Genomic DNA, 15,874 nt, shown 5'->3' on the forward strand with positions numbered 1-15,874 from the left:
AAGCTGCCTTGGTTCTTGATGGGACATGGGTTTTTAGCTGCTGAATGCAATCTGAAAGTTGTTTGGGAAAGATCAACTGAGTCTGCTGAGAGTCTGCTGAGTCTTCCTCCAGACCCAAGATGGGTCTCTCTGCTCCATTTCCCTGGCTACCCAGTCCAGGTGAGATCTGGTGACCGTGTATTCAAGGAGCATCTGTGCCTGGCATGCCAGGTCCAGTGAGGAACCTGCATTGAGCTCATTACCTCCTCAGAGGTTCATGCTATTTCTTGTTTCCTTGGGTCACTGGCATACCCAGCTGTGGGGGTGCTTCATGGCCAGGCAATGGGGAAACAACCCCTGCATGGGACCTGCACAGCAGCTGAGGGGTGGGGAGGCCCAGCTGGATGTACCAGGAATGCAGAAAAATTTTGGAGTACCATCTGCCTCCCATTTGCCCAACATGCACTCAGACAGGATTTTTCTCCAAGGCCACCCGTGCTGTGGAACGGCTGCTGACACCAAAGGTGAGTGGCAGCATGAGGCATCAGCCAGGCAGGTTTTGTAGGAGATGCGGTTGTGATGTGCAAGGCCAGATCAGCTAGGGCTGATGGCAATAAAGGTAGTGATCTACCAGCTGGTCCCTGGGGACCGATAGGGGCCCAGAAGATGACAAGTAACCTGACTTTCAAGGAAGAACTGTGTCTGGCAGGCAGGATGGCAAATAAGGTGCTATCTCTTCTTGACAGCACCAGCAGAGCCCACAAGCCCTCTTGCATCTATGTTGGTAGGTGGGCTCAGACCTTTACATGGCACCTGCCCTAGATGGCTGCTGTCTTGACCCTAATGATGGTGTGGGGGTGGCAAGGGCTTGCTGGCCACCAAGCAAGCAGAGCCAGCCCTAGCGCAGAGCTGACCATGCATCTCCAGAGAGCATCTAAGGCAGCACAGGAGGATGAGCTTGGCAAGGCACACTACCCTCCTTACACTGACATTCTTTAACTGACCAGAGTTTTTTTTCCACATTTGCAGGCTGACCACCTCCCACTGGTTACCACATGCTGATTAAGATAGGCAGAGAACCCCAGGACCCCCCACCAGTTCACTTGGCCAAGCTAGAAGGAACACAGCCACCATGCACTGTTGTGTGTCGGCCATCCCTGAGGCTCAGGAGAGCCTGGGCACCGGTGCCCACAGGTTTGGTCCAATGATATCGCCACTCACACAGCCATGAGCAGTGGGATCCCTGCTGCTGCTCAAGGGGAGAAGCAAAAAGCTGTTTCATTCTTGCTGTGGGAGACCCTGCGGAGTGGTGCCCCTTTGAAATCTTGCAGTGTCTCTGAGCCTTGAGCCAGCACTGCCAGCTGATGTGGCCATATCTGTGTCCAGCTGGCGCTGGTGGATGCTCATGGAGCCACAGCCTCAGCTCTGGCATGTGGGCAGCTTAAACAGGTCCACATCGCACTATAGTGTAATGATGATGAGACTCGAGTTTGGTCCTTGGTGAGGTGTGAAAATGCCATGCCCGTGCTCATGCTTTCACCCCTAGTGGCAGCAGCTCTCTGGCCACGCTGCAGTAGGGAGGGAGCATCGCAGCTAAGCAAGTGCACGCAGATAAAAAGAGCTAATCCTGTACAAAAAAGGTTTCCAGGAGACACGGCAGTTTGTGCCACTCGAAATGACGATTGCTGCCTTTTTGATATGTCCAAAATTGCCACATGGTCAACAGGGAACCTGTGAGCAGGGGGATCTTCATCCTGGCAAGATGTGTGGCTGTCACCGTTGCCTCCCGCCTGCAGGCAGGTTCAGCTGTGAGGAGGCTTGCTGAGATTTGTGGCACACCCAAACCATGCAGGCGTGGGCTGGGAGGGGGGAATTACCATCAATTGGTGCTGGCTCAAGCGTGAAAAGTTTCAAAACACAAGCAAAATAAGAGCACCGAAACTTGTAGCTGGATGGAAGCAGCGTACAAAGGCGGCTGGCACAGAAGAAACCAAAACTAGAAAAATGATGGTGGAAATGCAAAGAACAGCATGAGCCTCGCTGGCTGGTGGAGGAACGGTCTAATGTCAGCTTTGAGAATCAGCTATCATAATATGGAAATTTGTTATAATTGTCCGTCATAGTCTCCTTTGCCCCCTTTTCTGTATTCTGGATGGTGTCAAAAAACCCCAAAACCATAGGGAAGTGCAAAGCACAGTTGCCCCAAGAGTAACTTTGCGAGAAGGTTGCTACAACAGAGCAGATTAGAGAAATAGGGGGCTTTGGCCCCCTCCGTTGCTGCCTCACCGGACCATGCAGGTATCATCCCATGCATGGTCACACACACACTTCTCGGCGGGGACTTTTTGGCCCGTGGAAGCATCCTGCCCGGCGTGGGTGCTGTGAACTGCGCAGAGAAGGAGGGTGAATTTGAGGGTCTGCAAGGTCATCCAAAATGGAAAGTGAGGTGTTTCTTCAAGCACGTTGCTTTGCTTTGAGAGGAAAACAAACTAACAACTCCTGGCTTCTTTTTGGGTGTTGCCATAGCAACTGAGGCAGCCCCGGCCTCCGCTGCCTGGAGAGCACTACCCAGGTACCATGCCGTGAGCACAGGAGAGGCCATGTGGGCAGCCAGCCTCTCCCTTCACAGGCATCACGGGAAAGCATCATAACCCAGGAAAAAAATAACCCTCCTTTTACTCCTCTTTTTTTACCTTGTTTCCAGCAGCAGCACCAGTAGTTATCAAAGGACTAAGCAGACTTGGGGTTGGCAAGTTGCATCGACCGAGCAGATCTGCAAGTTTCACCGGTGTGGCCCGTGATGCCTCGGTCCCAAAAGACTTGGGGATCCTCGTGGGAGAGCTGAAGCCCCGTGGGGGCCTGCCAGGGGCTGTGCAGCCAGTGCCAGGTCCCAGGGGGGACAGTGGGCTGGTGGCAGCATCCCAATGGGTGGCCGATAGCACCAGCAGCTCAGCGAAATGGCTGTGAAATCTCCCGTCAAGTAGCTCGGAAGGGTTCAACAACTGCTTTTAAGCTGGCTTAAGCCACTCCTGCTTAAAAATGAAGTTCTTTTCTTGTGCATGGTTATCTTTAGCCCACAGGGCTCCCCAGGCAGGGCACGGGAGGGCTACCAAAGCCAGTTTCCTCAAAAACCCCAAATTTCCCTAGCTGCCAGGCTGGCAGCCGCAGCTCGCTGGGGCATCACCGCATGTGTGGGGTGAACCCTGGCACCTGCAACCCATTTCTAGAGCATTGGCCCAGCATGTGTGCAGCCTTGCTCCTCAGCGTCACAATATGTGTGCGGTGCACTACCCATGTCCTTCAGCAGGCATCAAACCTGCTTGTTGCGAGCCTCGCCAAGTGTTAATAATTCAGAAGGATAGCAGCACAGGAATAATCACGGCTGTGCAACACTAACATCTAAATTAGCTGAGTTTATTTTATTTTCTCCAAGGAAAGCATATGCAGTGTTTGTGCTTTGTTCCTGGTTATTAATGGCATGTTAAGGCACAGTCGTCGTGCTCACCTTTCCCCGAGGAACCAGCTGCCAGAGTTGTGCCTGCTGCCCACGGCATCCGCTTTTTTCTTTGAAAAAAGAATAAAGAGGAAAACCATACGGGTTCAGCAGCAACCTGGCTTTCGGCTGAGAGGTTCAGTCATCGCCGCAGCCCCAGGAGCAGGGTGTTTGCTTGCACCAGCTGGGTCTGGAGGGAGGAGGAAGGGTCTCTTCTCCCACCTTTGCTTTGCCCTTGCACCTTTGCAATAAGCGGGGGGAGAACGGTGGTCCTGCATGGCATCCCTGGGGGAGCCGGAGATGGGCACCCTGCTGCTCCTCCCGGCTGCAGCAAGCGGCAGCTCCCAGTGTCCCCGAGAGGATGATGCTCCCCAGCTCCATGCTGCCATACTCAGCACGCAGCCTTTCCCCTGACTGCTCACAAAACAATTTTAAAAACACTCACAAAGATATCTTGCCCCTGGACAAATGGCCTAAATGGAAGAGGAATCCCAGCTTCAGGCCCAGGATTATCTATACTGGTTCTGTGTTTGTCCATAAGAGGGGATGGGCCAATCCTAATTATATGAGTTGGCTGGCACTCTCCTCTGAGCCTGGGCACCTCAGTGTTTCTCCAAACAACCCCCTGATTTCTCTTACTGGATTCTTGCCCAGCTTGTTCACCCATTCAGTTTAAGACCTGGGTGAGGAGCACCCTAGCTCTGCTCCGCAGACCATCACTGCCTCTCACGGCCACAGCGCAGCAAGTGTGGGCTGTCCCTGCAGTCACCACCATGGCAAAGATGCAGGAAAAAAGTCCTCAGAAGCAACATAGGGTCCCACAGAGGTGAAAAGGAACAAACCATGGGGCCGCCTGGCAGATACCTCCTTTGGACTTCTCGACCACTGAGGAGTGCTCAGCACAGCACCAGCTACAACCCAAACCCCACGTGGGAGGAAGGGGGTGTTTCTTCTTGCACGTACCCATGCCAGAGACACCAGCTACATATGGCAGTTTGATTTTTCTCCTGTGCAAATAAGTCAAATAATGCATTAAAAGTGCTTTAATACATAGATGAAATATGTGGCTATTCTTGCCAGTGAGGACAGGCTGGAGCAGAACCACACATGGCCACACAGCTGGGACTTTAGAATCATAGAATCATTTAAGTTGGAGAAGACCGTTAAGATCATCAAGTCCAACCATTAACCTAACACTGCCAAGTCCAACCACTAAACCACATCCCTAAGCACCACATCCACACGTCTTTTAAATACCTCCAGGGATGGTGACTCCACCACTTTCCTGGGCAGCCTGTTCCAGTGACTGACAACCCTTTTGATGAATGTATGTTTCCTAATATCCAATCTAAACGTCCCCTGGTGCCACTTGAGGCCATTTGCTCTTGTCCCATCACTTGTTACTTGGGAGAAAAGACCAGCACCAACCTGGCTACGACCTCCTTTCAGGTAGTTGTAGAGAACGATAAGGTCTGCCCTCAGCCTCCTTTTCTCCAGACTTTGCTGGAGAAAGCCTGAGTCAGCCTTGGCTGAATCTGTACCCACACTGGGCTTTCAGGCCATTACGTTTTTCACTTTTTATTTCAAACTAAATAGCAAAATGCAAATAGAGACTGGAAAGACACCTGTGGCCCAACCCAGGAAAGAGGTCAAAAGTTTTTGCTGTGGGTGGTGACTTTGACAGGATGGGACCCTTAGGCAGGACCTGTCCCTGCTCCTGCTCTCTTTTGCAATGCAACCCCATCTCCACTGCTGGGGAGGAACAGGCACAGCCAGTATTACTGGGGAGAAAGAGGGTCCCTCGCTTACACCTCATTACCTGCAGAATGGCCTGGGTGACAGGAGAAGGAACACAGCAGCAAACTTCATCTGGGATGTAATTTGTCGTATGTGCTATAATATATCTGTGACCAACTCAGACTTGGAGCGTGACCTGCCTTGTGCACTGAGTTCCATACTGCTGCATGTCAGATGCAGTTAAGGCAAAGGACACTGCCAAGGTCCTGGGTAAAACAGTGCAGAATATATAAAAAAATGCTGGCGTGGGGGCTTGGGAGCACAGCTGGGGAGGAGGTGGGCTGGCACTGCCCAGAGGTTTAGTGCTGCAGTTCCCAGTACCAAGGACCAGGCAGAGGAGACACCAAAGATGTGCTCAGGCAGGGAGCGTTTGGGGAAGGCGAGGATGACCAGGGGTACCAGCCCCGACCCATCCAAGCCCCAGCAACACCAAACACTGAGGTGTGGGAACATGCGGTGGGGATGAGCAAGGAGGGGAGCTTTCCTGTCACCTTCAGGTGAGAGACGATTCCCTCCAGTGATAGCCCAACCAGTGAAGATTTTGTTTGGGATAAATTGTTCCTCCATCAGCAAGAGTCACAACACTGTCAGCCTCTTAAAATAACCTGCCCACTGGTGGTCGTGGGCCCACCCTCACCTCTGAAGACAGCCGCCATGACAGCTCCTTGCCTCCTTCTTCTGGCCAGTGAATAGGATAGGATGGAATGGAATGGAATGGAATGGAATAGAATGGAATAGAATAGAATAGACTAGACTAGACTATTTCAGTTGGAAGGGACCTACAACCATCATCTAGCCCAACTGCCTGACTACTTCAGGGCTGACCAAAGTTAAAGCATGTTATTAAGGGCACTGTCCAAATGACTCTTAAACACTGACAGGCTTCGGGCACCAGCCACCTCTCTGGGAAGCCTGTTCCAGTGTTTGACCACCCTCTCAATTAAGAAATGCATCCTAATGTCCAGTCTGAACCTCCTCTGACGCAGCTTTGAACCATTCCCATGCATCCTATCATTGGATCCCAGGGAGAAGAGCTCAGCACCTCCCTCTCCACTTCCCCTCCTCAGGAAGCTGTAGAGAGCAATGAGGTCACCCCTCAGCCTCCTTTTCTCTGAACTAGACAAACCCAAGAGGGGTAATCACCTCTTCTGACCAGCTGGTTACGCTGTGCTTGATGCCCCCCCCGGATGCGGTTTGCCCTCCTGGCTGCCAGGGCACACTGCTGGGTCATACTGAGCCTGCCGTGACCAGCACCCCCAGATCCCTCTCTGCAGGGCTGCTCTCCAGCCACTCCTCTCCCCATTTATACTTGTGCCTGGCATTACTTCATCCTAGGTGCAGGATCCAGCATTTTGACTTGTTAAATTCCATCCCATTAATCATAGCCCAATCCTCCAATCTCTCTAGATCCCTCTGCAAGGCAGAGTATAATCTTCTCCATATTTTTTCCAGGAACTGAGGTTAGATGAACAGGTCTCTCATTCCCTGGGTCTTCCCTCACACCCTTTCTGTAGACTGGAATAACACTGGCTAGCTTCCAGCCAGCATGGACCTCCCCAGACTCTCAAGACCTTTCGTAAATGATCGAGAGGGATCCTGCCATAACATCTGCTAGCTCCCTCAGTGGTTTCTGTCTTGTCTGGCATGGTCATCAATTTGGGAATAACCTAACCCTCCAGTGATGCACTGCCTGCCTTTTAAACACAGTGATCTTGAGTGTTCAGAAGCGTGTCTGGCTCCACACCATCACACTTGATACAGACAGGCAACAGGTAAGGTCTGCTTCCAGGCACACAGCTCCCAGCGGTGCAGGCACATCTCCAAAGCTTCTACACAGACAGATGCTCTGCTCTCCTCTTTCCAGCCCCATTTCCTTCTTTTCCAATGAAACTTCTCCCCTCCCAAAAGAGATACGGCAGTTATTGGGTTCATCAGCAATATATCTGCCATCACGCAGCCTGGGGATCTCAAAATGCCAGTCTGCCCACTGGACCATTAAAGTCGACGGCTGTTCCTAACCTTTAAATATGAATAGAGGGTTCCCTGCTTAATGGATCGGGCACTATCCATGGAGACCATCTGCCCGGCGGCTGCAGAAATGCTCACGTTGTTCTTCGCAGGAGTTCATTATTCAGAACCTAATGCTACAAACACATTGCAAAGGGCCTTCTTTAAAAACAAAGGGCTAGTACAAACCTGGCGACAGAGAAACACAAGACCGAATCCAAGCACCTCCGCCACCCAGGCTGGAATTAAGCTGCAACCAGACAGGCACTAACTTAATTTGAAAGGCAATGACATAATTCTGAATTAGCTTAATAGGACCTGCAATTCATACAGAAAAGCCTGAATTTATGTAGTAATTAGCCAGAGCTTTCAGAGTGCTAGATATCTTCGTGGTGAGAAAATAATTACACAGCTTATTAGAGCGAGGTAAAAATGGGCCCGCTGATGGGGGGTTTTGTGCTAAACTCTACTTCCACTAAGTTAGACTCTACTTTTGATTAAACACACAATTTGCCAAAACACCAAAGTCACTTAACAAGTTGAAGTTTTCTATCAATCTCTTGGATATCATTTCCCAAGTGATTAACCCCCTCTAAACACCGGTCCCTCCCCGAAAGACACCCCTGAGCCCAACGAGCAGTAAAGCTCTGCGAGCTTCTCATTGATTTCTCCGTTAGTCTTGAACTTCACCTGGATCAACTCTCAAATGGCACATCCAGGTGGATGAGCCTGGGAATTGCTCTCCCCTCCTAGTCCTCGTTACCAGGGAAGCAGACCCATCCTCACAGGAGCTCTTCAAAGCACAGCCAAGATGTTCAAATTACCCAGTGACTGCAGATGTACAACTTCAGCCTCTGAAACAGGTCTGATTTTCTTAAGAGCTGCTTGGCAGCAGCAGATAAAACCCTTTCCACTGCTTAGCTGGCTTGTAATCAAAAGGTTCCCTGTATCAGAAGCCACCTTTGAAAAGCTCAGCCTGGTTGGGCTTCAGAGCATCTCCCTGGTCCCCGTGGGATGCCGTGCGTGACCACTTTTCCTGGGCGTCTTCCATGCTTGCTTTCCAAAAGGCAAGCTGGGAGCACCTTGCTCACACCCCCTGTGCCAGCCCCAGTCTGGAACAGAGACGATCCACCTGAAAAGAAGAAACTCCCTAAAAGCTGGGAAAGCAGTGGGGGTCAGCCTAAAAAATCAAACCTGGGTCTGGAAAGGTGGAAGAAATTGGGCTGCGGGAAGCAGGACACAATCCCAGTGTCTGCATGGGGCTGCTCGAGGGCTTGTCAGCCCGCGGTGGGTAGCAAACTCCACTGTGGATACCTTGGCACATTTCAGAACAAAAATTATAGTCGAAGAAATGGGAATTTTTTGACCACTAAAATTCAGACTCTTTCATTTTTTTTCTGCAAAAACAAGGTCAAAATGAGCTTTTGTAGGGAGATTTTCTTTTCTTTTCACATGAGAAGAGTTTGGGCTTTGTTAAACAGCTACTTAAACTTGCTATTCACTCCAGACAGAAGTGGAAACCAGAAGAGGAGAGATGTCAGGAAAAAGTGGAAAAGGTGACCAAAATCCCACTTACAGGAGCAGATGAATGATGACAGAAGAACTGCTGCGTTTATGAACACTACAGCAAAACAGTTTTTACATCCTTGATACCTAAGAAAAGGATATTGTGCAATGCTTGACTAAAAATATGCCTGACTCATTTTAAGGTTGCACAAACAAGATTCAAATGCGGCGGTCCCTCTCAGAGGCACCATCCCGTGACAAGGTCAGAGATGTTTCAGCACATTCTCCCAAGTGCAGAGTGATGCTAAAGCCCACGGTGGCCAATTCACATCTAAACCTTGTGCATCTAAACAACCGCCACCCAGCCTGTGCAAGAAGAGCCATTAGTGTAACGACATCTACAGCATCTTTAACACCACGGCATCTTCTGGCAGACAGCACGAAAACAAAGAGGCTGGAGACAGACTATAAGCAACCATGGAATTGTATTTTTTTTTTTCCATACTTGGCTTTTTTTGCTGGGCTTGCCCAGGGAAAGGAGGCAGGCTGCTGATTAACTCCCCTTTCAGGGCTGCACTCATCAGCAGGGTGTTGCGGTTGAAAGGACTGGTTTTTTAATAGCTCAAATTTGAATTTCTAGGAAAAAATTGAACACACTTTTCTGCTTGGCAGTACTGACAGGAGCCTGTATTGCAGACCGAGTCTAACCTAACAACGCATTTCCATTTGGATATTGCAACCATCTCTCTCTCTTTTAATATTAAAGCATTAACACCTAACTGCTACCAGGTCATTCTACACAGCAAAAATCCCTTAATTACATGCTTAACATTAACCTCGGGACAAATCATTTGTTGATACTTTATTTTGCTTAAGCAGCTACCTGCAGACTCACTGAACATGGGGAAAACTGCTTGCTATGCCACTGATGTCAAACATTATTCCAACAGCACGTACCTGGTACCCACAGGACCAAGATACTTTTATTTTTTTCAATTTGTGGTCACAACAGCCTGGCCAGTGAGCCGGCAGCTTTCCTTCTGCATCTAGCAGGAACTGAGCTGTCACCTTGCTGCGGTCTTCACCAAGGAATTGCCTTCACCCAGAGCTCAGCTGGGATGGAGCAGGATCCCACAGGCACCCACAGGCAATAACATCGCTGCGTTAACTCAGCCACGAGAGTGGGCTCCCAAAAAAAACCCCCACACTTACAAGGCAACGTGTCTCAGACAAGACGGGGACACGTCAGGCAGGGAGCCAGCCTCGTCCTTCCCCCAAATATGCGATGCTAGGAACTTGTTGCATGGGTTAGACCAAGACAGTCAGAGACAAGAAAAGTAGTCTTTTATTTCAATTAATATTTCTTGGCATTAGGCAGATATTAAATAACACTGGAATGCACAAGACTATTAACATATCGACAGCAAAAGGGAGGAGGTGTAGCCAAGTCGAGAACAGCAGTGCGAGTCACGTCACCTTGGGGCACTCAAAAGCCATTTAATGCAGCAACCACCAGAAAGTAGGACTCCACTGAGCAATACAAAATGAAGATGAACTCCTTTCAGGTCTTTTGTTAATACAGTAATGTTGGAATGATTGACAGTAAAAATGAACAAATATCTGCATTCAGGAATTAAACAGAGTGAAATATCCACAAACTGCTAGTCATGCATTTCTTTTGGAACAGCAATTTGCTAATGCATAAATATCACAAAAAAAACAATCTCCAAGATTTGAATAAATCACAGACGACTAGAAGAAACAAAGCTCAAATTCTATTTTATGCCTTAAATAGATGACCTAAATATTTAAAATTTTACTTCACCATATATATATAATTTATATATATATTAAAAGAAAGTAAAGACCATTAGATAAGTGCAAGCAATTTTCCTCAAAAAGAAAATTGGAACCATGCCCAGGAAAGCTGCTTTTTTTTTTTTGCCTTTTTTTTTTGCTTTTTTTTTTTTAACTTTCTACTCCATTCAGTCCACTTTTTTTTTTTTTTTTAACATAGTAATTTCTGAAGCAAAATAAATTATCTACCATCTGCTATGTTGGGTAAAAGTCCTACCTAGCATCTTCTCGGGAACTACTAGAACATCACTTTCTCACAGACTAAGTGAAGTGGTATCTCACCAGCGATTTGAACTCTTTTGTAGCTGCATGTAAACATACCTTTCGATTAATGTTTCAAACGCGTAGAGTGAATCGTAACGTTACGGGGAAGCAGAAACGGAGCTGCCGAAGGAGAGCTGCACTGGTGTTAGTGAGGGGAGCGAGGGCTGGTTCGCTCGGACACACACACACACACACGCACACGCACAATCTGGCAATGGGATCTTATCCGCGAAGTGTGGAGGGGTGGTTGAGAAGGCATCCGTTTGCGAGCAAAGCTTGAAGGACACAAGTCGAGATTCTCTGTGCACAACTGTCCGCTTTAATCAGAATTGACTCGCGCTACTGGGGTCGCACTGTAACAACCGCACGATGGAGGGATCGCTCTTGGCACCTTTGATGAACTCTTCCAGTGACAGTTTACCTGAAATGGAGGAAAACCAAAATGGAAATAATGGGGGGGGGGAAAAAAAAGGTCAGTTGCAGCTGCCACCGTCGCTGTAGCTTAAAAAAACCCCCTCCTCACCGAAGCAACATACGTATATTTAATCTATCGCAAAGGCATCGAGGGGAATTTAGTGCAATGCACAGCAGCCAAATCCTACTCAAGCCCTTAAGCCCAGATGCATTTTTCTTCTGCAAAACAATCTAGCATAATAATTGCTATTTTTTTATTTAAAAAGACAGTACCAAATACAAAAACAACTGTTCTAATATCATTTGGCTGTTTTTTGCCCAGAACAGGACTATACAAATTACATGACACAGGAACACAAGGTATAGTACCTGAACACATGTACACTTTGAAAATGATGCTTATATTACTATGACATTTTAAACCTAAATATCCCACATCTCCCCACTTTGCACCCTCATGGTTTGTGGTGACACGTAGGGCTGAGCAGCAATGGCTTGTCCTGCACCTACAAGGCCAGGGTGGAGTCTGAGCAGCCTGGTCTAGTGAACGATGTCCCTGCCCATGGCAGGGGGGTTGGACTAGACGGCCTTTAAAGGTCCCTTCCAACCCAAACTTTTCTGTGATTCTATGACTCTACAAGCCACTTGCTGAGCCCCGCTGGGTACACAGGAACAGGACCGGTTTCATGCGGCAGCAAGAAAAGCCACCCAGTGCCACGTGTTGCTCCTGCGCATTTCTGGTTTATACATCTTTAGGGCAGATGCACTGACTTGGACCGGACCCTGTGACAGTCCGTGGGTCTGACAAGGTGATCTCTGGAGGAGCAACCAACGAGCAGCAACCACCCCAGCACCCCCTGGCTCCAACGGTCCCGTGGCACGGTATGGTACAGCGAGGAATAAAGATCCCATCTTGTCTCCCAGACCTCATCCTGGGGCAAGCCAGCCTCTCGGCAGGTTTTTCCCAAGCTCAGGACCAGTCCTCTGCAGAAATGCCATCAGGAGCCTGTGAGCAGACGTTGCCTTGCCTGCTATCACCAATACTCTCCTGCTCCAGCACTCTGAACCATGGCAGAAATAACCCGTAGCAATATTAATGAGAAATGAAACAGTTTTCCTTACGAACTGAAAAACAGACAAGCGTTTGCTGCATTCCTGACACCATGTCCCATGATCTCCCGTCCATCCCATGCTCCCAGCACAACCCATGCCAGCCTCACACATCCTTACCCAACCCAAACCGCTCCGCTTGAGACAGGCAGGACCCACGCACGAACACCTTGCACTTGGCAGCTGCCTGCTGCCACTTTTGGCCACGTGCCCCCAAAGGGAGGGAGGCACAAGCTCATCGCGCCGGTTTTCACCAGCCCCAGGATGCTCTCAGCCTGCCGCGGGGACGGGGAGAGGACTGAGCTCGGTGGCCCAGCACCTGAATCAGGTCGAGTGGGGAGGAATGAGCAAAATCTCCTCTTGGAGAAATTACAGAAGCTCAAAAACCTGTGGCACACTTCTGTCCTAGTTTCTGGTTTTTAAGCTAATGTTCCCAAACCCAGTGTTTTCTTAAGTTTTTTATCAGTCTGAGAAAGAGTACTCAATTATCAGGATGTGTATTGGTTTTCCGCTTTCCTTGCAATACTTAAAAGCAAAGCATAAAGCAAAATCTATTTGCAATGTCCAACCATAAGATGGGGAAGAAGAAACATTTCCAGCCACCAAGAGCACACACACTTCCCTACACGCAGACCTTATTGCTCGGCACTGCGTGGCTTGCAGGGCTGGTATGTTACTGGGAAGAGGATGACTTCATGTCAGCAACCAAGTACAACAGATGGATGATGTACAGAGCAGGTTTTGAGACCACTACTCTGTTGCACATGTGTACACGCCACTACTTTCCACAGAACAAAAATACTTTAATCATGTTATTTTAGGGCTCTCCACCTGTGAAGTCAGGGGATGAAGTGCTAGTTTTGATGAAGTCAAAAGTAAAATACTCGAGGACTTCAGCAAGGCCAGGAATTTGCCCCAGAGGCTGCAGCAGTAGATGCCAAAACGCAGCCATAAAATTCTCTTAAACAAAAACCTTTCTATGCATAAGGTCACATTTTGTCAGGTCTCCATATCCCAGTGCTAGAACCCAATCTTTGCTCCCACTGAGCACATCAGCAGGATACAGCTCCTGAATTTCACAAGCTGCTGCCGGGGTAATTCCCAGGAAAAGCTCCTCCTCCACCGGGAGGAAACATGTCGGCAGGCTGATGGGCAGAGGAAATTGCTCATCTTTGCCTGTGTTTTTCAAGCCTAAGGCAATGAGCTAGCTCAGGTGGAGGGGTCCTGATGGGTATGGTGTCAAATAATTTATCAAGTAGCTCCATAATTGGCTCAGGAGCTGTTAGATCCCCCGACATGCACACTGCAACGGAGTAAACACTGCAGGACTGCGTGTGACCACGCATATACGTACACACGCCACAAACATGCACAGAAAATGAGTATAATGGACCCAGGGGAATTTTTACTTTCTGTTACCCAACCACATCCCTGAGCTGCATTGCCAACGACAAGCCCAGGACTGCAACCCCACCAAAGGCAACGGGAGCAAAACCTTGTGCCTAGTTTGTGCTACGCCCAGAGGAAATAACTCAAAGACAACTGGACTCTGGGGAGTTTCAGAGGAGCCTTTGCAGAAGGGGATTTACCCACGAAATGTCAGGGAAGGACTGGCCCCCTCCCAGCCCCCCGCAGCAGGAAAGGTCTGCGACCCACTCATTCACCCTATTTGTTATGGTCCAGAGATGCTCAACGAGGCCAGGCAGAGTCTAGAGGTACTGGTGGGGACATCCCTGCTCTCTACCCCACACCCCAAGTACCATCATCTGTTTTTGTCAATGCCAGGCTGAAAACCTCTATTTCTAGAGCCTATGAGGGAGTGCTGGTGGAGATCCTACCATCGTTGTTTGTGTCCATCTGTCTGAAGATCTTGTCTGTTCGCTTCTCGGGAGTGGATTCGTCTTCTGGCATTTTCATTACTGATGAAACCATTTTGTAGATTGCCTGAGTATTAAAAAAAAAACAAAAAGGAAAAAAAAAAAAAAAGATATAAGAAAACCATGACCCAAATGATAAAGCATCAGGACTGAGAAAAAGAATTTAAGCCTGCAGCAATAAAAAAAAGGCAGCTAACCCTGGCAGGCAGCTGCAGGACTTTATAAACCAGAACAAATAGGAATTTCTGACTGCAGCTTTTTTAATTTTTCTCTCCTGTATTCATTCACACTTCAAAAGAAGGGCCCGCACTGCTGGTTCAGTTTAACTGAAAGTCAGGGTTTAAATTAATGTACGAGCAGGTCTGAGCTAAAATACAGGAGGCAACGGTGTGTAATTCTGTTTTGTGCAACTGGGCTAAGCCGTCACCTCTTTGGCTGGCTCTTAACATACTCAGTTATGAGTATGCATGTGGGGTGTTGTACGGTTACAGGCGAATATGCCTCTGCCCCGCACACCCTCCTGGTACAGCCCGTGGGCTACGCACTCCCAGCCTTTGGGAGACGAAGACATGCTACATACAGCCTTTCATTCGGAGCTCACGTTGACTCATATTTGAAGTTAGAAAGTATTACTTTTGAGATTAATCAGGTCAGTAAAATTTGCATTTAGGGTTTTCTGATCCCATCAACACCCCACTAAGAAATCCCCAGGAAGAGCTGCAAGACTTTGGCTGCGGGCCAGCTGCACAGTGCCGTATTCATCTCTCGGGCTCTTCCCTCATTTGCACCTCGTGCTCCCACCGTGGCCCCCAGTATCCTTTTGGGGACCATGGGCTCAGGAGCCTTCCTGGGGCAAAAGGGACCCAGCCCGGCACATCCCCCATCTCCAGCTCCAGCTGTCTCAGGGTGAAGAGGTTACAGCAACATGAATAAAATATAAAATAGAGACAACGCCTCACCTGCACTATCTCTAGCATTTCCCCGCGGCTGATGTACCCGTTGCCATCCAGGTCGTACATACTAAACGCCCACTTCAGCTTCTGTTCCAGCTTGCCCCGAGAAGTGACGCTCAGGGCGATGATGAATTCCCTAAAGTCAATCGTCCCGTCACCGTTGGTGTCGAAGGTGCGGAAGACGTGCTCCGCAAACTTCGACGCGTCGCCATAGGGGAAAAAATTTGCGTATATTTTTTTGAACTCTTCCACAGTCAAATGGCCCGTCGGGCAATCTTTTAGGAAGCCCTTGTACCACTCCTGCAGCTCGTGGTCTGTGAACTCGGTGTTCTCACGCAGGTCCTGGAGCACCTCGGGGCGCAGCTTGCTGTTCTGCTTCCCCATCCTCTTCTGGATCCGGGTTCAGCGGCTGCAAAGCAAGAGAGAGCATCTGCCTCAGCTCTGGCCCCATTCGGCAGAGAGGGACCAGGGGCAGGCAGAGCCCTGTGGGAAATGGAGACCCTGCCCAGGGGAAGGGGGAAAGAGGAGGAAACAGGATGCTATAAATGACTAGGAAAATATCTCATTTCATCTCGCCTCCTCTCCTCTAGGCTCTCTCAGTGACCAGTATGCTGCAG

At 49.1% G+C, this 15,874-nt stretch overlaps 1 protein-coding gene across 3 annotated transcripts in view; it reads right to left on the bottom strand.

The window, feature by feature from the left end:
- Window positions 1–10,109: 10,109 nt before the first annotated feature.
- Window positions 10,110–15,874, bottom strand: part of HPCAL1 (hippocalcin like 1) — a 67,082-nt gene continuing 61,317 nt past the window's right edge. For all 3 annotated transcript variants that reach the window (XM_075750627.1, XM_075750624.1, XM_075750626.1), the window contains 3 exons: window positions 15,264–15,666; window positions 14,266–14,371; window positions 10,110–11,324 (listed from right to left, as the gene is read on the bottom strand). In XM_075750627.1, coding sequence (XP_075606742.1) covers window positions 11,227–11,324; window positions 14,266–14,371; window positions 15,264–15,641 — 582 coding nt within the window. In that variant the 5' untranslated portion in view covers window positions 15,642–15,666 and the 3' untranslated portion in view covers window positions 10,110–11,226. The remainder of the gene's footprint in view (window positions 11,325–14,265; window positions 14,372–15,263; window positions 15,667–15,874) is intronic.

The sequence above is a fragment of the Balearica regulorum genome, chromosome 3, assembly GCF_011004875.1.
Source record: "Balearica regulorum gibbericeps isolate bBalReg1 chromosome 3, bBalReg1.pri, whole genome shotgun sequence".
Classification (NCBI taxonomy): Eukaryota; Metazoa; Chordata; class Aves; order Gruiformes; family Gruidae; genus Balearica; species Balearica regulorum.